A 23,053-nucleotide genomic window follows, 5' to 3' on the forward strand; every position below is an offset into this window, starting at 1 on the left:
ACATATTTGATATCGCTGCATCCGTAAATGTTCGATCTATCAAAGCAACGCATTATTTACCCCGCACAGTGAACGTCATCCGAAAAAAAAAAAGAAAGCTAGAATTGGTGTTTTTTGGTCACCCTGTCTCCAAGAACAAAAATGTAATAAAAAGCGATCAAAAAGTTGTATGTATTCAAAAATACCAAGAGAAACTACAGGACGTCCCGCACAAAACAAGCCCTCACACAACTAAAACATAAAAAAGTTATGGCGGACAGTAGATGGTGGCACAAAAAAATAATAATAATAAAAAAAGTTACATATCTATAAAAATAAAAGCAGTACAGGAAAAAAAATATATAAATTTGGTATTTTAGTAATCATTCTGTCCTATAGAATAAAGTTATCAACTTGTCCCTTAAAAAACAAGCCCTCATACAGCTAGGTCTTGGAATAAATAAAATAGTTTTAAACTGGGGAAAGAAAAAAACGAAATTGGAAAAAAAAACAGGGCCATAATCTTAAAGGGTTAATGAGTAGAGATGAGCGAGCACCAAAATGCTCGGGTGCTCGTTACTCGAGTCGAACTTTCCGCAATGCTAGAGGGTTTGTTTTTACTTCTGAAAAAACCCCATTAGCAAGCCACACCTTAGCTAAGCACCACACTACCTGCAACAAAGCACAATCACTGCCTGCGGGACACACCGCTGCCACTTCTCCTGGGTTACATGCTGCCCAACCCCCCTGCACGACCCAGTGTCCACAGCGCACACCAAAGTGTCCCTGCGCAGCCTTCAGCTGCCCTCATGCCACACGCTGGCCTCATAGCCACACCACCCTCATGTCTATTTATAGGTGCGTCTGCCATGAGGAGGAACCGGAGGCACACACTGCAGAGGGTTGGCAGGGCCAGGCAGCGACCCTCTTTAAAAGGGACTGGGCGATAGCCCACAATGCTGTACAGAAGCAATGAGAACTCCAATCCTGTGCTACCTCTGTCAGGAGCTGCAAACGTGGGCATAGCAATGGGGAATCCATGTGCCACACAGTATTCATTCTGTCAAGGTGTCGCATAGCTCAATCCACACTGCAAGGGGAAAGCCGTCAGTGCTCTGTCCCCTACCCAAGTCAGTCAGTGCCTTTGTGCCAGACACGTCAAACACCGCGATGGGAGCTAAGTTTGCACCAACAGCATAGGTGGGTCCTAGGAAACACAAGACATGAACAAAAAATTGATCTGAGCGGCCAAACATGGTAGACTTGCACCGCGCCCACGACATAGGCCTCGGCCCACAGCTTCACCAATCCTAGGCTGGAAGCGGACTTTCACTGCACCCAGGACATAGGCCTCTGCACAAACCCTCAGCAATCGCGGGCCTACAGCAGACTTCTATGCTAGCAGAGCTGTGCACGTCTCATTAGCGCTGTATTGATCCTGTAGTTTGTCCCAATGCAGTGCCCCGGATAGTAGAGCTAACGTCAGATTAAAGGGGTTGTCCCGCGCCGCAACGGGTTTCTTTTTTTCAGTAGCCCCCCCGTTCGGCGCGAGACAAACCCGATGCAGGGGTAAAAAAGAAAAAACGTCCAGTACTTACCCGAATCCCCGCGCTCCCGCGACTTCTTACTTACCTTAGTAAGATGGCCGCCGGGATCTTCACCCACGATGCACCGCGGGTTTTCTCCCATGGTGCACTGTGGGCTCTGTGCGCTCCATTGCCGATTCCAGCCTCCTGATTGGCTGTAATCGGCACACGTGACAGGGCGGAGCTACAAGGAGCAGCTCTTCGGCACGAGCGGCCCCATTCGGAAGGGAGAAGACCGGACTGCGCAAGCGCGTCTAATCGGGCGATTAGACGCTGAAATTAGACGGCACGATGGAGACGAGGACGCTAGCAACGGAACAGGTAAGTGAATAACTTCTGTACGGCTCACAATGTACATTACAAAGTGCATTAATATGGCCATACAGAAGTGTATAACCCCACTTGCTTTCGCGGGACAACCCCTTTAAATACAGGTGGGCTTCGGCCCACACTGCATGCCCCAGTCAGACCGGGGTTTTTTATAAGTAGACACAGGCAGGTACAACTCCGTGTGGACCGACAGCATCGGTGGGTCCCAGGAAGCCACCGGCGTTACATAAATAAATCCCATTGCATTGCCCAGCACGGCTGAGGTAACGTCTGATTAAACGCAGGTGGGCTTCGGCCCACACTGCATGCCCCAGTCTGACCGGGGTTTTTAATACATAGACACTGGCAGGTACAAATCCCTAATGTGAAGTCCCTGTGGACCCACAGCATGGGTGGCTCCCTGGAACCCATCGGCGGTACATAAATGTATCCCATTGCATTGCCCATCACAGCTGAGGTAACGTCAGATTAAACGCAGGTGGGCTTCGGCCCACACTGCATGCCCCAGTCTGACCGGGGTTTTTAATACATAGACACTGGCAGGTACAAATCCCTAATGTGAAGTCCCTGTGGACCCACAGCATGGGTGGCTCCCTGGAACCCATCGGCGGTACATAAATGTATCCCATTGCAGTGCCCTGCTCAGCAGAGCTAACGTCAGATACAATATAGGTGAGCTTCGGCCCACAGTGCATGCCCCAGTCAGACTGGTAATATGTACCTTAACAGTAACCGCGTTGGTGGGAATGTGGTGGCGAGTGCGGACCTAGTAGCGCGGTTTTATTTAGTTGGTTTTTGGAATGTGGCCAGGATTAAGTGGGCCGTGGGGGGTCTCTCTTGTTGTGTCCTTAAAGGTGAAATTCTTGGACTGCCACCAGACGGACCAATGCAAAGGTATTTGCCAAGAATGTTTTCATTGTTGGAGGAGGGGGATGTTTTTGAGGCACTACGTGTCCTCTCCACGTGTCCGGGGTTATATGCACCTTAACAGTAACCGCATTGGTGGGAAATGGCCTCGCCGCCATCATGTCTTTGGGAAGCCTCCGTTTCCACACCCCAGTGACACAGCATTAGCAGCGGTATAGGCAGAGCCTAGAATTAGTAACATTTCAGCGGTAGCATTAGAGACAGGCCCCAGTAACATATCACTAGCAGCAGTATAGGGGGAGCATAGTATTAGTTCCATTTCAGTAGTAGTAGCAGTCAAGACAGGCCCCAGTGACATATCACTGGCAGCAGTATAGGGGGAGCACAGTCTTAGTTCCATTTCAGTAGTAGTAGCAGTCAAGACAGGCCACAGTAACATTCCCGTTGCAGCAGTTTAGGGAGATAACAGTCTCTTTCACATTTCAGTAGTTGCAGTATAGACAAGGCCCCAGTTACATTTATGTAGCAAAAGTGTAGGCCAACCCCACACACCTTGCTGTACCATGAGTGCAGGCGAAGCCCATAAAAATTACTAGGATTACACTGTAGGCGATTGTCCAAAAAAATTGGTGTACCAACAATACTAATGGACCTCAGAAAAATTGCCCATGCCCAACCAAGAGGGCAGGTGAAACCCATTAATCGTTTTGGTTACTGTGGCTTAATTTGTAACTAGGCCTGTAGGCAGCCCAGTTAAAATAAAAATTGGTTCAGGTGAAAGTTTCAATGCTTTAATGAGCATTGAAACGTATAAACATTGTTTACAAAAGTAATATGACTGAGCCTTGTGGGCCTAAGAAAAATTGTCCGTTCGGCGTGATTACGTGAGGTTTCAGGAGGAGGAGGATGAATATAATACACAGATTGATGAAGCTAAAAGGTCCCCGTTTTTGATGGTGATAGAGAACGATGCTTCCATCCGCGGGTGCAGCCTACATATTGTTTAGGTACCGCTGCTGTCCGCTGGTGGAGAAGAGAAGTCTGGGGAAATCCAGGCTTTGTTCATCTTTATGAGTGTAAGCCTGTCGGCACTGTCGGTTGTCAGGCGGGTACGTTTATCCGTGATGATTCCCCCAGCCGCACTAAACACCCTCTCTGACAAGACGCTAGCCGCGGGACAAGCAAGCACCTCCAGGGCATACAGCGCAAGTTCAGGCCACGTGTCCAGCTTCGACACCCAGTAGTTGTAGGGAGCAATGGCGTCACGGAGGATGGTCGTGCGATCGGCTACGTACTCCCTCACCATCCATTTACAGTGCTCCCGCCGACTCAGCCTTGAATGGGGAGCGGTGACACAGTCTTGCTGGGGAGCCATAAAGCTGTCAAAGGCCTTGGAGAGTGTTCCCCTGCCTGTGCTGTACATGCTGCCTGATCTCCGTGCCTCCCCTACTACCTGGCCCTCGGAACTGCGCCTTCTGCAACTAGCGCTGTCGGATGGGAATTTTACCATCAGTTTGTCCGCCAGGGTCCTGTGGTATAGCATCACTCTTGAACCCCTTTCCTCTTCGGGCATGAGAGTGGAAAGGTTCTCCTTATACCGTGGGTCGAGCAGTGTGTACACCCAGTAATCCGTAGTGGCCAGAATGCGTGTAACGCGAGGGTCACGAGAAAGGCATCCTAACATGAAGTCAGCCATGTGTGCCAGGGTACCTGTACGCAACACATGGCTGTCCTCACTAGGAAGATCACTTTCAGGATCCTCCTCCTCCTTCTCCTCCTCCTCCTCCTCAGGCCATACACGCTGAAAGGATGACAGGCAAGCAGCATGGGTACCCTCAGCAGTGGGACAAGCTGTCTCTTCCCCCTGCTCCTCATGCTCCTCCCCCTCATCCTCCTCAATGCGCTAAGATATAGACATGAGGGTGCTCTGACTATCCAGCGACATACTGTCTTCCCCTGCTCCGTTTCCGAGCGCAAAGCGTCTGCCTTTATGCTTTGCAGGGAACTTCTCAAGAGGCATAGCAGAGGTATGGTGACGCTAATGATTGCAGCATCGCCGCTCACCATCTCGGTAGACTCCTCAAAGTTTCCAAGGACCAGGCAGATGTCTGCCAACCAGGCCCACTCTTCTGTAAAGAATTGAGGAGGCTGACTCCCACTACGCCGCCCATGTTGGAGTTGGTATTCCACTATAGCTCTACGCTGCTCATAGAGCCTGGCCAACTTGTGGAGCGTAGAGTTCCACCGTGTGGGCACGTCGCACAGCAGTCGGTGCACTGGCAGATTAAACCGATGTTGCAGGGTCCGCAGGGTGGCAGCGTCCGTCTTGGACTTGCGGAAATGTGCGCTAGCTGGCGCACCTTTCCGAGCAGGTCTGACAAGCGTGGGTAGCTTTTCAGAAAGCGCTGAACCACCAAATTAAAGACATGGGCCAGGCATGGCACGTGCGTGAGGCTGCCGAGCTGCAGAGCCGCCACCAGGTTACGGCCGTTGTCACACACGACCATGCCCGGTTGGAGGCTCAGTGGCGAAAGCCAGCGGTCGGTCTGCTATGTCAGACCCTGCAGCACTTCGTGGGCCGTGTGCCTCTTCTCTCCTAAGCTGAGTAGTTTAAGCACGGCCTGCTGACACTTGCCCACCGCTGTGCTGCCACGCCGCGCGACACCGACTGCTGGCGACGTGCTGCTGCTGACACATCTTGATTGCGAGACAGAGGTTGCGTAGGAGGAGGAGGGTGGTTTAGTGGAGGAAGCATACACCACCGCAGATACCAGCACCGAGCTGGGGCCCGCAATTCGGGGGGTGGGTAGGACGTGAGCGGTCCCAGGCTCTGACTCGGTCCCAGCCTCCACTAAATTCACCCAATGTGCCGTCAGGGAGATATAGTGGCCCTGCCCGCCTGTGCTTGTCCACGTGTCCGTTGTTAAGTGGACCTTGGCAGTAACCGCGTTGGTGAGGACGCGTACAATGTTGCGGGAGACGTGGTCGTGCAGGGCTGGGACGGCACATCAGGAAAAGTAGTGGTGACTGGGAACCGAGTAGCGCGGGGCCGCCGCCGCCATCATGTTTTTGAAAGCCTCCGTTTCCACAAGCCTATACGGCAGCATCTCCAGGCTGATCAATTTGGCTATGTGCATGTTTAACGCTTGAGCGTGCGGGTGCGTGGCGGCGTGCTTGCGCTCAAACAGTTGCGCTAGCGACGGCTGGACGTTGCGCTGAGAGACATTGCTGGATGGGGCCGAGGACAGCGGAGGTGAGGGTGTGGGTGCAGGCCGGGAGACGGTCGTGCCTGTGTCCTGAGAGGGGGGTTGGATCTCAGTGGCAAGGTTGGGGCACAGTGGGAGAGGCAGTGGTGCAAACCAGAAGCAGTGAACGGCCTTCGTCCCACCTTGTGGGGTGCTTGGCCATCATATGTCTGCGCATGCTGGTGGTGGTGAGGCAGGTGGTGGTGGCTCCCCGGCTGATCTTGGCGCGACAAACCTTGCACACCACAGTTCGTCGGTCGTCTGCACTCTCAGTGAAAACCTGCCACACCTTTGAGCACCTCGGCCTCTGCAGGGTGGCATGGCGCGAGGGGGCGCTTTGGGAAATAGTTGGTGGATTATTCGGTCTGGCCCTGCCTCTACCCCTGGCCACCACACTGCTCTTCCAACCTTCCTGCTGCTGCACTTGCCTCCCCCTCTGAAGACCTGTCCTCAGTAGGCTTAGCAAACCAGGTGGGGTCAGTCACCTCATCGTCCAGCTGCTCTTCCTCCGAATCCTCTGTGCGCTCCTCCCTCGGACTTACTGCAATTACTACTATCTGAGTGATAGACAGCTGTGTCTCATCGTCATCGTCCTCCTCACCCACTAAAAGCTCTTGAGACAGTTGCCGGAAGTCCCCAGCCTCATCCCCCGGACCCCGGGAACTTTCCAAAGGTTGGGCATCGGTCACGACAAACTCCTCCAGTGGGAGAGGAACCATTGCTGCCCATTCTGGACAGGGGCCCGAGAACAGTTCCTGGGAGTCTGCCTGCTCCTCAGAATGTGTCATTGTAATGGAGTGAGGAGGCTGGGAGGAAGGAGGAGCAGCAGCCAGAGGATTCAGAGTTGCAGCAGTGAACGGCGTAGAAGTCTGGGTGGTCGATAGATTGCTGGATGCACTTTCTGCCATCCACGACAGGACCTGCTCACACTGCTCATTTTCTAATAAAGGTCTACCGCGTGGACCCATTAATTGTGAGATGAATCTGGGGACACCAGAAACTTGCCTCTCTCCTAATCCCGCAGCAGTCGGCTGCGATACACCTGGATCAGGAGCTCGGCCTGTGCCCACACCCTGACTTGGGCCTCCGCGTCCTCGCCCGCGTCCACGTCCTCTAGGCCTACCCCTACCCCTCAGCATGGTGTATTACGAGTAGAGCAGAAACAGAATGCTGTAATTAAATGTGCCGCTTATTGGCCTGTGGTTGGAGGCTGACTTCGCTTACGGAACGCACAGCAGAGCCAGGAAACAATTATGCGCAAGGCTGTAGTGAGACATAGGTGCGTATGACTGAGCTAGTGGAATTCACAGCGCAGAAGCAGTCAAGTGGCCAAAGGCTAGTGGTAGGCCTTAAGTATTTTGCTTCTATTTTTTAAAATGGTGAGCTGAAACACCAGACAGATACTGTATGCAGCGTATATATGTATACTGTTTCCCTCTGGCGCTATGACGGCGGTGATGTAACGGGCACAGCAGAGCCAGGAAACAATTTTGCGCATGCCTGTAGTGAGACGTCGGTGCGTATGACTGAGCTAGTGGAATTCACAGCGCAGAAGCAGTCAAGTGGCCAAAAGGCAGTGGTAGGCCTTAAGTATTTTGCTTCTATTTTTTTAAATGGTGAGCTGAAACACCAGACAGATACTGTATGCAGCGTATATTATGTATACTGTTTCCCTCTGGCGCTATGACGGCGGTGATGTAACCGGCACAGCAGAGCCAGGAAACAATTTTGCGCAAGCCTGCTGTAATGCTTAGCTGCGTATTAATTAGGACTACTACCCCCAGCAGACACGCAGTACACTGAAGACGGTCACAGGCAGCCCAAATATAATATTTTTCCCCAATTTTTTTGAAAAAGCCCACTGCCTATATAGACAGTACATCTCTTTCACCTTTTTCACTGTCCCTGCCCCACCAGTACTGCCCCTATACTCTGTAAAATGACTGCAGACTGAGGACGCAATGCTCTGCACGCCGATATACAAAAAAAATAAAAAAATGTGCAACACTGCTAAAAGCAGCCTCAACAGTACTGCACACGGTCAGATGTGGCCCTAAGAAGGACCGTTGGGGTTCTTCAAGACGAATATAACACCTAACACTCTCCCTATAGCAGCTAAAGCAAGACAGCACTTTCCCTGATCTATGTCAGAATGCTTCTGTGGTGAGCCGCGGGCGGGGCAGATTTTAATACTCGGGTGTCACCTGATCTCCCCAGCCACTCACTGCAGGGGGGTGGTATAGGGCTGGAATGTCACAGGAGGAAGTTGTAATACCTTCCATGTCTTTCTATTGGCCAGAAAAGCGCGCAAATGTCTCAGAGATGAAAGTGAAAGTAACTCGAACATCGCGTGGTACTCGTCTCGAGTAACGAGCATCTCGAACACCCTAATACTCGAACGAGTATCAAGCTCGGACGAGTACGTTCGCTCATCTCTATTTGTAACATTAATATAAGTGATCACAATATCAGAGCAAAGGGAGAATTTATTGTGGAGAACCGACCCATTGTAGGGAGGCTCTAGTATCCTGTTGTACCGCCTCTAGCTTGGATACAAGATGTGATACACATGGGAGTGGAGGCTCTAGTACCCTGTTGTACCGTCTCTAGCTTGGATACAAGATGTGATACACATGGGAGTGGAGGCTCTAGTACCCTGTTGTACCGTCTCTAGCTTGGATACAAGATGTGATACAGGCAGGCATGGAGGCTCTACTACCCTGTTGTATCGCCTCTAACTGGGATACAAGATGTGATACACATGGGCGTGGAGGCTCCAGTACCCTGTTGTACTGCCTCTAGCTTGGACACAAGATGTGATACACATGGGCATGGAGGCTCCAGTACCTTGTTGTACCACCTCTAGCTTGGATACAAGATGTGATATGGGTGGGCGTGCAGGCTTCAGTACCCTGCTGGGCCACCTCTAGCTTAGATACAAGATTTAATAGGGGCGGGTGTGCGGAGGATCTAGTACTGTGTTGTACCACCTGTAGCTTGGATACAAGATGTGATACATACATGGGCGTGGAGACATACAGCTTCTGTATGGTATATCATGGCATATTGCTCCACATTCGTTGTAACTGAGCCTCTAGATCGTGCAAACTCATAAGCTGTCAAAGTTGGCATCCCAGATGGCCCCATGCATGTTCTATGGGCAATAAATATGGCAACTAGATGGCCACAGTAATGCAGCAATATTGTAGAAGCATTCCTATGACTCCCCCCCCCCCCCCCTTTGGGTGTGCGACAGAGCATTCTCCCGCTGCCTTTTGAAAGCCACCATGAGAGGCAACACATGTGGCTGCAGGATGTCCTGAACATATCGCTGAACTACTAGGGATGACCGACTGTCAGATGTGATGGCCCACCAACCATCACAACAACAGTGGCGGCAGTGTGCCGCTCCACAGCAAAGGCAGGATTGCGTCTCTCACCCCCTAGATCTCGAGACACAAACACAACTGTCCTCAGTGCCCAAACTAAATCTGGATTATTGCTGAAGACAACCCTGTTCCACTACGCAACAATCCAGTTTAATCGTTCACGACACCACTGCAAACGGAGGCGATGGTGGGTGGGTGTCAAAGGCCGTACATGTAATAGGTGATGTGAGACCAAATGTCCTTCAGCTGAGTGCCTGGAAATGGCTCCAACAGACATAGCAGACTGTAACAATGGCACCACCTTGTCGGATGATCAGATGGTCCTCTCTACTGGTGGTCTCTCAAGAGTATCCTCAGCCGGGTCAACTTGTGTGCCCTCACACATCCACTCGTCCTAACACCTCATAAATATCTGGTCAGAACGGTCCGGTGGGGGGAAATCTTTTTGTCCTTAATCTAGGACATAATAGGGATATATAGGGTGAGGTTCCAGCATGGGGGTCGTCCTTTTCGCGGCGGGTGCTCCATATTGTTTGAGGATACCTTGGTTGCAATTATGCCCCTGACTGCCTGGAATACTTCTTCCTTATGTTTTCTTTTTTTCTCTGTATGTTTTTTTAGTTAATTGTTATAGTTTTTTGAACCGGCCTGTTTTCATTAGGCAAAAATCTATTTACTTGAAACTTGAGTGCCTTCACTTATTTTGCATATTTCAGTGCTAGACTGCAATGGTAAAGCTGTTCCATTATTACTATTATGGTACATGGGTTAATTAGTTGTACTGCTGTCTACCATGGCCTTGGGTGGGTAAACAAGCACTGTGTTGTAAAATCAAGTAATGGTTATTCGATAAAAGCCTTGTGAAACTAAAGGAAGAGGATCGGCTCCAGTACAAGCAGCTACGTTTATAGATATAAGCTTTTATTAATAATGAGAAACAAGTTATTAGAAGCCGTTATATGTATCAATGTAAAATATTCTATACACATAATTATAGTATGAAATCATTTATTTCCACCATCTTTTCCTTCATTTTATCTTCAATATCATTTCGATGCTAAAAGAACTATAAAAAATTCTGCTTAGCTTGAAGGATTTTTTACCTAAGTGCAAAAAAGCCTTCAAAATGAACTATAGGGACCCCGGCCGTGCCGTCTCCACCTAAGTCCAGGATCAAGGAGAGAACATCTGTCATGGAAGTCCATATCTTCATGCCAGCTGCTGAATCAGTTTTTTGGTATCCAGAGATAATGCGGTTGGACAATTGCTCCTCGTAAAAAATAACTTTTTTTAAATAATTAAAAAATATCCAAGACGGTCCAAAGAAACAGAAAAAGATTCACGTATTTACATATGATCCTCATCGTCTCTCATATGTAGTGTATTATGGAGTATTGTTCCTGCCTAATAACAAGGCCATTCTGTGATTATTGGAAACATTCTGCACGGTGGTTGATTCTACTCTGCGCACGTCTTTAGCTGTGCTCTTAGATGGTAAACCTAAAAAGACCATTTAGATTATTTCCTTATTTCAAGTCCTCTTTGTGTTTCCTCCTTCTTTTTGTCTTTTTTTCCCCCTTAATCTAGGACATAATAGGGGTATATAGGGTTCCAGCATGGGGGGGGGTCGCCCTTTTCGCGGCGTGTGCTCCATATTGTTTGAGGATACCGCAGGGCATTAAAGGCCTTTATAAGGCTTTCCTCTTTTTTCATCTGTCTTTTTCTACGTTTTCTTTGCTCCTGGATATTTTAAATTATTTAATAAAAGTTATGTTATACGTTAATAATAGAGATGAGCGAGCACCAAAATGCTCGGGTGCTCGTTACTCGGGACGAACTTTTCGCGATGCTCGAGGGTTCGTTTCGAGTAACGAACCCCATTGAAGTCAATGGGCGACCCGAGCATTTTTGTACTTCGCCGATGCTCGCTAAGGTTTCCTTGTGTGAAAATTTGGGCAATTCAAGAAAGTGATGGGAACGACACAGCAACGGATAGGGCAGGCGAGGGGCTACATGTTGGGCTGCATCTCAAGTTCACAGGTCCCACTATTAAGCCACAATAGCTGCAAGAGTGGGCCCCCCCCCCTCCCAAAAACTTTTACTTCTGAAAAGCCCTCATTAGCATGGCATACCTTAGCTAAGCACCACACTACCTCCAACAAAGCACAATCACTGCCTGCATGACACTCCGCTGCCACTTCTCCTGGGTTACATGCTGCCCAACCGCCCCCCCTCCCCCCCACAGCGCACACCAAAGTGTCCCTGCGCAGCCTTCAGCTGCCCTCATGCCACACCACCCTCATGTCTATTTAGAAGTGCGTCTGCCATGACGAGGAACCGCAGGCACACACTGCAGAGGGTTGGCACGGCTAGGCAGCGACCCTCTTTAAAAGGGGCGGGGCGATAGCCCACAATGCTGTACAGAAGCAATGAGAAATAGAATCCTGTGCCACCGCCATCAGGAGCTGCACATGTGGGCATAGCAATGGGGAACCTATGTGCCACACACTATTCATTCTGTCAAGGTGTCTCTGCATGCCCCAGTCAGACCGGGCTTTTTAATTCATAGACACAGGCAGGTACAACTCCCTATTGTGAAGTCCCTGTCGACCGACAGCATGGGTGGCTCCCTGGAAGCCACCGGCGGTACATAGAAATATCCCATTGCATTGCCCAACACAGCTGAGGTAGTAATGTCGTGCTTAATGCAGGTGGGCTTCGGCCCACGCTGCATGCCCCAGTCAGTGGTAATGTGTTGGTGACTGCGGACCTAGTAGCGCGGTTTTATTTTGTTGGTTTTCGGAATGTGGCCAGGATTAAGTGGGCTGTGGCGGGGGATGTTTTTGAGGCGCTACGTGTCCTCTCCACGTGTCCGTGGTTATATGCACCTGAACAGTAACAGCGTTGGTGGGAAATGGCCTCGCCGCCATCATGTCTTTGGGAAGCCTCTGTTTCCACACCCCAGAGACATACCATTAGCAGCGGTATAGGCAGAGCCCAGAATTAGTAACATTTCAGCCGTAGCATTAGGACAGGCCCCACTAACATATCACTAGCAGCATTATAGGGGGAGCACAGTATGCGTTCCATTTCAGTAATAGTAGCACTCAAGACAGGCCCCAGTAACAATTCCGAAGCAGCAGTATAGTGGGAGCGCAGTCTTCGTTCCATTTCAGTAGCTGCAGTATAGACAAGGCACAAGTTACATTTATGTAGCTAAAGTGTAGGCCAACCCCACACACCTTTCTGTACCATGAGTGCAGGCGAAGAACATAGAAATTGCTATGATTACACTGTAGGCGAGGGGCCACAAAAATTGCTGTATCAACAGTACTAATGTACATCCAAAAAATTGGCCATGGCCAACCAAGAGGGCAGGTGAAACCTATTAATCGCTTTGGTTAATGTGGCTTAAGTGGTAACTAGGCCTGGAGGCAGCCCAGTTTAACGAAAAATTGGTTCAAGTTAAAGTTTCAACGCTTTTAAGAGCATTGAAACGTATAAAAATTGTTTAGAAAAATTATATGAGTGAGCCTTGTGGCCCTAAGAAAAATTGCCCGTTCGGCCTGATTACGTCAGGTTTCAGGAGGAGGAGCAGGAGGAGGAGGAGGAGGAATATTATACACAGATTGATGAAGCAGAAATGTCCCCTTTTGGATGGTGAGAGAGAACGATGCTTCCATCCGCGGGTGCAGAATACGTATTGCTTAGGTATCGCTGCTGTCCGCTGGTGCAGAAGAGAAGTCTGGGGAAATCCAGGCTTTGTTCATCTTGATGAGTGTAAGCCTGTCGGCACTGTCGGTTGACAGGTGGGTACGCTTATCCGTGATGATTCCCCCAGCCACACTAAACACACTCTCTGACAAGACGCTAGCCGCAGGACAAGCAAGCACCTCCAGGGCATACAGCGCGAGTTCAGGCCACGTGTTCAGCTTCGACACCCAGTAGTTGTAGGTGGCAGAGGCGTCACGGAGGACGGTTGTGCGATCGGCTACGTACTCCCTCACCATCCTTTTACAGTGCTCCCGCAGACTCAGCCTTGACTGGGGAGCGGTGACACAGTCTCGCTGGAGAGCCATAAAGCTGGCAAAGGCCTAGGAGAATGTTCCCCTGCCTGCGCTGTACATGCTGCATGATCTCTGCGCCTCCCCTGCTACCTGGCCCTCGGAACTGCGCCTTCTGCCACTAGCGCTGTCGGATGGGAAGTTTACCATCAGTTTGTCCACCAGCGCCCTGTGGTATAGCATCATTCTCGAACCCCTTTCCTCTTCAGGAATGAGAGTGCAAAGGCTCTCCTTACACCGTGGGTCGAGCAGTGTGTACACCCAGTAATCCGTAGTGGCCAGAATGCGTGTAACGCGAGGGTCACGAGAAAGGCATCCTAACATGAAGTCAGCCATGTGTGCCAGGGTACCTGTACGCAACACATGGCTGTCCTCACTAGGACGATCACTTTCAGGATCCTCCTCCTCCTCCTCAGGCTATACACGCTGAAAGGATGACAGGCAAGCAGCATGGGTACCGTCAGCAGTGGGCCATGATGTCTCTTCCCCCTCCTCCTCATCTTCTTCCTCCTCCTCCTCCTCCTCACCGCGCTGAGATATAGACAGGAGGGTGCTCTGACTATCCAGCGACATACTGTCTTCCCCCAGCTGTTTCCGAGCGCAAAGCGTCTGCCTTTATGCTTTGCAGGGAACTTCTCAAGATGCATAGCAGAGGAATGGTGACGCTAATGATTGCAGCATCGCCGCTCACCACCTGGGTAGACTCCTCAAATTTTCCAAGGACCTGGCAGATGGCTGCCAACCAGGCCCACTCTTCTGTAAATAATTGAGGAGGCTGACTCCCACTGCGCCGCGCAAGTTGGAGTTGGTATTCCACTGTAGCTCTACGCTGCTCATAGAGTCTGGCCAACATGTGGAGCGTAGAGTTCCACTGTGTGGGCACGTCGCACAGCAGTCGGTGCACTGGCAGATTAAACCTATGTTGCAGTGTCCGCAGGGTGGCAGCGTGCGTGTGGGATTTGCGGAAATGTGCGCAGAGCTGGCGCACCTTTCCGAGCAGGTATGACAAGTGGGGGTAACTTTTCAGAAAGCGCTGAACCACCAAATTAAAGACATGGGCCAGGCATGGCACGTGCGTGAGGCTGCCGAGCTGCAGAGCCGCCACCAGCTTACGGCCGTTGTCACACACGACCATGCCCGGTTGGAGGCTCAGCGGCGCAAGCCAGCCGTCGGTCTGCTCTGTCAGACCCTGCAGCAGTTCGTGGGCCGTGTGCCTCTTCTCTCCTAAGCTGAGTAGTTTCAGCACGGCCTGCTGACGCTTGCCCACCGCTGTGCTGCCACGCCGCGTGACACCGACTGCTGGCGACGTGCTGCTGACACATCTTGATTGCGAGACAGAGGTTGCGTTGGAGGAGGAGGAGGAGGAAGGTGCTTTAGTGGAGGAAGCATACACCGCCGCAGATACCACCACCGAGCTGTGGCCCGCAATTCTGGGGGTGGGTAGGACGTGAGCGGTCCCAGGCTCTGACTCTGTCCCAGCCTCCACTAAATTCACCCAATGTGCCGTCAGGGAGATATAGTGGCCCTGCCCGCCTGTGCTTGTCCACGTGTCTGTTGTTAAGTGGACCTTGGCAGTAACCGCGTTGGTGAGGGCGCGTACAATGTTGCGGGAGACGTGGTCGTGCAGGCCTGGGACGGCACATCGGGAAAAGTAGTGGCGACTGGGAACCGAATAGCGCGGGGCAGCCGCCGCCATCATGCTTTTGAAAGCCTCCGTTTCCACAAGCCTATACGGCAGCATCTCTAGGCTGATCAATTTTGCAATTTGCACGTTTAACGCTTGAGCGTGCGGGTGCGTGGCGTCGTACTTGCGCTTGCGCTCAAACTGTGGCACTAGCGACGTCTGGACGCTACGCTGAGAGACATTGGTGGATGGGGCCGAGGACAGCGGAGGTCAGGGTGTGGGTGCAGGCCAGGAGACGGTAGTGCCTGTGTCCTCAGAGGGGGGTTGGATCTCAGTGGCAGGTTGGGGCACAGGGGGAGAGGCAGTGGTGCAAACCGGAGGCGGTGAACGGGCATCGTCCCACCTTGTGGGGTGCTTGGCCATCATATGCCTGTGCATGCTGTTGGTGGTGCCTCCCCAGCTGATCTTGGCGCGACAAAGGTTGCACACCACTGTTCGTCGGTCGTCAGGCGTCTCTGTGAAAAACTGCCACACCGTAGAGCACCTTGACCTGTGCAGGGTGGCATGGCGCGAGGGGGCTCTTTGGGAAACAGTTGGTGGATTATTCGGTCTGGCCCTGCCTCTACCCCTGGACACCGCACTGGCTCGGCCTGTGCCCACAGCCTGACTTGGGCCTCCGCGTCCTCGCCCGCGTCCATGTCCTATAGGCCTACCCCTACCCCTCATCATGGTGTATTACCAGTGATTTGATTTCCCAGGCAGGAAAGAAAGTGGCGCAAGCCTGCTGTAAAACGTAGCTGGTTGCGTCTGATTTTTTAACGTTCTCCACGCAGCACACACGTACCCAGAGCCCTGAGGACTGTCAGACGCAGGCGAAATAGAATTTTTTCCCTTGTTTTTCAAAGGACAAGCCACACTGCGTCTATTCAATGAATACTACTAAGTTTAATAACTGTGTTGTGGCCCTGCAAATGTGTCAGAGAACTGCAGTGATGCAAAGTTATTCGCTACAGCAGATCAGGGATTTCCCATGCAGGAAAAAAATTGGCGCAAGCCTGCAGCCAAAATAGAATTTTTTCCCTTGTTTTTCAAAAGGACAAGCCACACTGCGTGTATTCAATGAATACTACTAAGTGTAATAACTGTGTTGTGGCCCTGCAAATGTGTCAGAGAACTGCAGTGATGCAAAGTTATTCGCTACAGCAGATCAGGGATTTCCCATGCAGGAAAAAAATTGGCGCAAGCCTGCAGTAAAACGTAGCTGGCTGCGTCTGATTTTTTTTAACGTTCTGCACGCAGCACACACGTACCCAGAGCCCTGAGGACTGTCAGAGGCAGGCGAAATAGAATTTTTTCCCTTGTTTTTCAAAGGACAAGCCACACTGCGTCTATTCAATGAATAATGTATGTCTTCTGGCCCTGCCTACACAATTCTATCCCTGTAGTATTAATGCCGGGTGCAATGGTCTGCACAGCCGGTTTTGAGAAGAAAAAAAAAAATGCAACACTGCTAACAGCAGCCTGGACAGTACTGCACACGGATAGATGTGGCCCTAGAAAGGACCGTTGGGGTTCTTGAAGCCTACACTCACTGCTAACACTCTCCCTGCCTAACCATCACTTCTGTCCCTATTGCAGGGCGCAATGCTCTGCAGATCCAATTTTGAAAAAAAAAATAAAATTACAGTGCTAACACAGTACTGCACACTAGTAGATGTGGCCCTGAGAAGGACCGTTGGGGTTCTTGAAGCCTACACTAACTCCTAACGCTCTCCCTACAGCAGCTCCAGCACGATACCACTGTCCCTCAGCTAACTCACAAGGCATCTGAGCCGAGCCGCGGGAGGGGCCGACTTTTATACTCGGGTGACATCTGATCGCCCCAGCCACTCACAGCAGGGGGGTGGTATAGGGCTGGAACGTCACAGGGGGAAGTTGTAATGCCTTCCCAGTCTTTCAATTGGCCAGAAAAGCGCGCTAACGTCTTAGAGAGGAAACTAAAAGTAACCGGAACACCGCGTGGTGCTCGTTACGAGTAACGAGCATCCCGAACACCCTGATATTCGCACGAATATCAAGCTCGGACGAGTACGTTCGCTCATCTCTAGTTAATAATGTACAGCAGTGATTTCTGTGATCCATGAATAATCTTGCTAAATATCTTCCTTCCAAGTGGGTGTAATTTCTTGGATTCTGTGATATACAGACAGTTGCTCAGCCTGATGCTATATAATCCCCTCTCATCTGACCAATAGCGCTCTCATTCATGTTACATGTGAATGCTGTAGGTCACTTTATTGTATCCTGCCGGAATAATAAGAGTTTGTATATTTGGAGAAGACGCTTTATGTTGTCTTCATCCATAATGATAGATGTGTTATCTGGATTACAGATGTTTATTGGTAATTCTATACATTTAGTTCTCTGAATTGCTTCCCTTTCTCTTCCGTGACATCTCACTTTACTTTGATGGTAACTTCTACTTTAAACTTGTTTTATTGACAAAAAGTACAAGTTTGAACCAGCCCGTCAAAAAAAAGATACTTTTCTGTGTGAGTCCTGCTAGGCCTAAGAATTGATTTCTGAGGAAAAACATTCCTACAATGTGAGCCTGTATTCTCACGGCAATATACCTGTGTGAGTTCTGTCCAAGATAGACGGAATTTGTGTAGGAACAGAAACCATTCATTTGAATGAGTTCATTCACAGTAGCAATTTTTTCACTTAAGCAATAGTCAGAGCTTAAAAAGCCGCTGCACATCCTATTCTTGTCCAAATCTCAGATGAGAATAGTACATGTAGATGTGTGGTGTTCCGCCTGTCAGATAGCACAGGACAGGGTGTCAGTCTGCTGTCTGATGCCAGTTGCACCTGAGAATCTCCGGCGCAACTCGCTCCCGTATATGTGTACGCAACTTCAAGATGAAAATGGGTTGCCTCCCGTGTGAATTCTCTAATGTCTAACAAGATCTGATTTACTAGAAGAATATTTCTCCCTTCCTGCACGTTAAAGTACTCTCTTCCCTGTGTGAGTTCTATGATGTTTGGCATGGTGTGCTTTCTGAGTAAAACATTTCCCACATTCTAAACATACAAATGGTTTCACCCCTGTGTGAATTCTCTGATGTGTAACAAGATCTGATTTCACTTTAAAACGTTTCCCACATTCTGAACATGAAAATGGCTTCTCCCCTGTGTGAATTCTCTGATGTATGACAAGATGTGATTTCACAGTAAAACGGTTCCCACATTCTGAACATGCAAATGGCTTCTCCCCAGTGTGAAATCTCTGATGTACAAGAAGATGTGATTTCACACAAAAACGTTCCCCACATTCTGAACATGAATATGGCTCTGTCCCTGTGTGACGACGTTGATGTACACTAAGATGTGATTTTCGTGTAAAACATTTTCCACACTCTGAACATGAATACGGCTTCCCTCTTGTGTGAATTCTCTGATGTGTAACAAGATTTCTATTCTTAGTAAAACATTTCCCACATTCTGAACATGAATATGACTTTTCCCCTGTATGAGTTCTCTGATGCTCTCCCCTTCTGTTACTTTTCTTCTGCTTCTCAGTCTGTGATGAATCAGAAGATGGGCCCTGTATAAGAGGATCAGATGATGGATCTTTGCTGTGAAGGGCTGAGGAGACATCTGAGATAATGGCAGGTTCCTCATCTGTATCTTGTGTGATACCACAATCTTCTGTTTTACAGTCAGCAGATATCAGACATCCCTCAGAGCTCCCGATACGGTTATCTGCCAAGAATAAAACTCATTTTACTGTTGTTGTTTGATGATGGTGTTTCTGAAGACCTGTTTGTACAGTGACATTGCATTGGTCATTATTTAGGTCTGCTCCTGGGTCTAGGTGTCCTGATTATTGTCTCAGCTCTGTTGGAGTGAGGTTATGCTCTTTGGAGTTCTGCTGCTAAAGCTAAGTAATGTTCTTGTTGTTTATTTCTGCCTTAATGCAGTGGTGCTTTGGTTGTCTGTGTGTGTTTTTTTTCTGCTAGGTGTAAAAGTTAGTGGCCGAGGCACGGGACGTGAGGCCGCCTTTATCAAGGCGATTACCTCACTTTCTGGCAGTGCTATTCCTAGAAATCAGGGTGAGGTTATCCCTTCATTCTTTTGTTTTGATTCTATTGTGAACACAGCCTCGCATTCATCCTGGACATGGTGCGTTTTGCATTCAGGGCAGACATGACTTCCATGTTCTGTATTCTGTTATCTGGGTCTATGTTTCTACGCTCTGGATTCCATTACCTGGGCCTATTTCTCTGCAGTCAGGAGTCTGTTACCTAGGCCTATGTCTCTGCATTCTGGATTTCGTTACCTGAGCCTATGTGTCCCCGTACAGAAGTCTGTTACTTGGATTTATATCTCCTCGTTCTATGTTGAACCTCGATCTTCAATTTGTTCGCAAGATGGCTCCTCTTAGTGGATCCTCGTCTCAAGTGCATCCATTTTTTTATCCAAGCTTATTTATCCATGTTCTGTTATCTGGGACCATGTCTTCACCACCCGCATTTTGTTATAGGTGTATCTAAATTCTGTATTCTGTATCTGGTCCATGTCTTATCATGTGTTATCCCTGCAATTGTATCAGGTTTTCATTGATTTTTAAGTTGTAATTTGGCTGAATATGGGAATATACAACAGAATCTGACAGATCCCAGAGCTTATAAATCTACATAACTATCTGCAGCCGGTGACCGAGGAGAATCTGTGACTCTTCTCTGCTGTAGTTAGTGGTTACTACTCACCTGGACGGTTACCTGTAGGAATCCCCTCTTTACACCGCTGATCGCCCCTCACATTTATCTCTGTAGTATTAATATTGGTCAGATCTTCATTCTGATACAAAAGCTGTGAGACAAATATTGTAAAAGTCAGCAGACGGTTGGAGAAGTCGTGTGGAATGTTTTATGGCATAATGACCTGACAGGAGTAGTTATCTGAGCCACATAGCTGCAGGTCTAGAAGCTGGACATAGATATTAGATGATGGCTCAATGAACCTCATGGACATGCAGAGGGACACCTGCCCCCCACAAACACACAAACTGTAAGACAATTTATAGGTCAGGAGGGCTTTAGTTGCTAGATATAGCAGCTTGGCTCTAGTGTACTGCTAAATAACCAAGTCACCAGATGATAGTCAGATACTAGTTCTACATAGAGAAAAGTACTTACAGTGCAGTTACCTCCAGTGATTCCATCTTCTCTGAATACAGTCTTTTTTGTTTGTCTTATCCGGGCCCGGACTACCATGAAGATCTCTTTTAGCCATGAATTGTCTCTGCAAACTTTACATCCTCCCTCAGTGCAGCCCACAAAGTAATAGCACCCACTTTCTGCCCCTCACGAAGTAATAGTGCCCTGTGTAGCCCCTGTAATCTACCACTCTTTCTGCTGAGCCTTTAATAGCAGCATCACAACTATCTTCTTGCCTTATTCTGATGCCTTGTTATCATTGTACATAGCATAACCTCACTCCATCTCGTCTCTCTCAGGACAGTATGTGCCGGATATTGGGGAGAAGTATACGGAGAGCACATCATTAGCAAGGACAGTAAGAGTAAAGAAAATAGTTCTGATTGTACTGCTGGAGATTCAGGAGTGGGGGTCTGGGAAGTTTGGGCTCTTGTGTAGCTACCCTGTTTCCCTGAAAATAAGACATACCCTGAAAATAAGACACAGCAAGATTTTCAAGAATTTTTGAGGATACAAAATGATTTTTCTGGCTTTTTGAGGATGCTTGAAATATAAGCCCTACTCCAAAATTAAGCCCTGCTAACAGTTAATTAAAAAAGTCAATTTAAATAGTGTCCAGGCAGCTATACATGTAAAAAAGTTTAACCTTTTTGAACAAAAATTAATATAGGACACTGTCTTATTTTGGGGGAAACACGGTAGTAGTTGCACAGGCAAAATGTTGCAGAGGTGGTATATCCACCATATATGTACACGTGTAAGTTCTACATGGCTAGATATCCTTTATATTGTCTCGGTGTAGGAGATCAGCGTCTACCAGACACATCCGCTGCTTGTCTCAGGGAAATAAAGGAGCAGATAGATATAAATCCAACCTGTTGGCTCCTTATTCCCACCAGCAGTCTCCACCGCCAGAAAACTGGGAGAAGATCCAGACAAGATGTAATGTCTCTGGTCAGCGGTAATCCTGCCATCTCCACCGGCCTCATCACACAAGGAGAAGACATCTAATAAGACTGAAGACAAGAGCTTCACAGCCTTCTACAGATCAGAAGGACATCTCCATCTACCTGATGGTCCTGTGGAAGAAGAGGACAGGGACATCTCTCTGGGGTTCTTCTCTTACTGGATGGAACTGCAGGAAACACAGACGGACACTGAAGTCATTCTTTATATACAGATAATACAGTCCCCGTGGATTTAGTCCTGTCTATTACCTGGTGATGGGAGCGGCTGGCTGGTCTCCATCATGGCGTCCTTGTATAGATCCTTGTGTCCTTCTAAATACTCCCACTCCTCCATGGAGAAATAGAGAGCGACATCCTGACACCTTATAGACACCTGACAACACAATATACAGTCATCACCCAGAAGCCTCCAGTGCTGTTACTGTATAATGTCCCAGCATTCCCTGCAGCGTCACCTCTCCAGTCAGCAGCTCAATCATCTTGTTGGTGAGTTCTAGAGTCTTCTGTACATTGATGTCCTCATGTATCAGGGGGTGAGGTGGGGGCCCGGGGATTGGGCTCTGGGGTCTTCCCCATCCATCACACACAGGGGCCCGACAGCCATCACTAGAGGTCTTTTTCACTACTGTGTAATCCTGTATATGGGGAGACATTAAAGAGAATCTGTCACCAATATTTTACTGTATATACTGATCCAAGCCATCCATGGGGATATAAGTGTATTTATCACTCGTTTTCCCTACAGAGTAACATTTCCCCAGAAATCTGTTTTCCATCGGCATGTGCTGCATACATTTTACCTCCCCGGACTGGCTGAGCTCTGCCCCTTCCATGATAATTAACATCATGCACACACTCCTGGTCTGGAGAGTAAGGCATATACTGCTTATGGAATGCACGATGCCCCCCAACCAAGCTGGAGACATCAATAATCATGTAAAGGGTGGGATTTCAGTGCAATGAATGGGGGCAAGACCAGATCTGTCCAAAGTAGCGGATTGATCATTGGACTGCTTGTGAGTAATTTGTGTACAGCGCGAGTGGTGAGTAGATGGTAAATTTGGGTCGAGGGCTACTCTGTCTAAAAAAAGAGTGGTATGAATATAATGTTAGTCATATTACCTACAGATCCCATTATCCGTGTGCTCCTGGGATTTGTAGTACTAAGGTTCCTAGCAGCACAGCTCCACAGGTGGGGGTTAATTTAGCTGCTGGGTGTGGTATTCTCCAGCAGCCAATCCCCTTTAGCCTGCAGCACATATAAACCCAGCACCTGTCAGCAGTTGTTGCTGGTCTTGTACTGTTTGGATGTATCTGTTTTGTTCCCACTCAGTTCTGTGTTTGCATGTAGGTCTGTTGTGTCTATTTGCTTCCCTAAAGACAGTTTGGACACCTGTAGTCCTTGTCTGCAGCACATGCAGCACCCCTTTTTCCTTCCCCTGACAGGTGCGGCCTCCAAACGTCTTATGTCTCTTCTGTGGGTCAGTTGGTGGATCCCTGACACAGTTCCCTATGTCAGCATGGTGGCTGACTGTCTATCCCTCCTGTATGAGGACACATAGACTTGCTGTGGAGATTCATCTGTGTGCATGTGAGCTCTGGGTGGAGTCCGTGTGGTTTGCACTATATGTTGTAGTCTGCTCTGAGTCAGTGCCTGTAGAGTCAGTGCCTGTTGCAGCATGCTGTGTGATCTGTGTCCTGTTGCAGCTTTCTGTGTGATCTGAGTCTTGTTGTCTGTCCTATTGCAGCTTGCTGTGTGATCTATGTTTCGTTGTCTGT

General features: G+C 49.0%; 1 protein-coding gene across 1 annotated transcript in view; it reads right to left on the reverse strand.

Annotated features, from left to right (window-relative positions):
- The window catches only part of LOC136628702 (zinc finger protein 665-like), a 46,762-nt gene extending 24,655 nt beyond the window's left edge, over nucleotides 1-22,107 (reverse strand). The window contains exons 1-4 of the mRNA XM_066604806.1: nucleotides 22,075-22,107; nucleotides 21,784-21,909; nucleotides 20,037-20,133; nucleotides 18,097-18,849 (exon numbers count right to left, since the gene is read on the reverse strand). Coding sequence (XP_066460903.1) covers nucleotides 18,097-18,849; nucleotides 20,037-20,133; nucleotides 21,784-21,909; nucleotides 22,075-22,107 — 1,009 coding nt within the window. The remainder of the gene's footprint in view (nucleotides 1-18,096; nucleotides 18,850-20,036; nucleotides 20,134-21,783; nucleotides 21,910-22,074) is intronic.
- Nucleotides 22,108-23,053: the final 946 nt, after the last annotated feature.

The sequence above is a fragment of the Eleutherodactylus coqui genome, chromosome 5 (genome assembly GCF_035609145.1).
Source record: "Eleutherodactylus coqui strain aEleCoq1 chromosome 5, aEleCoq1.hap1, whole genome shotgun sequence".
In the NCBI taxonomy this organism is placed as follows: Eukaryota; Metazoa; Chordata; class Amphibia; order Anura; family Eleutherodactylidae; genus Eleutherodactylus; species Eleutherodactylus coqui.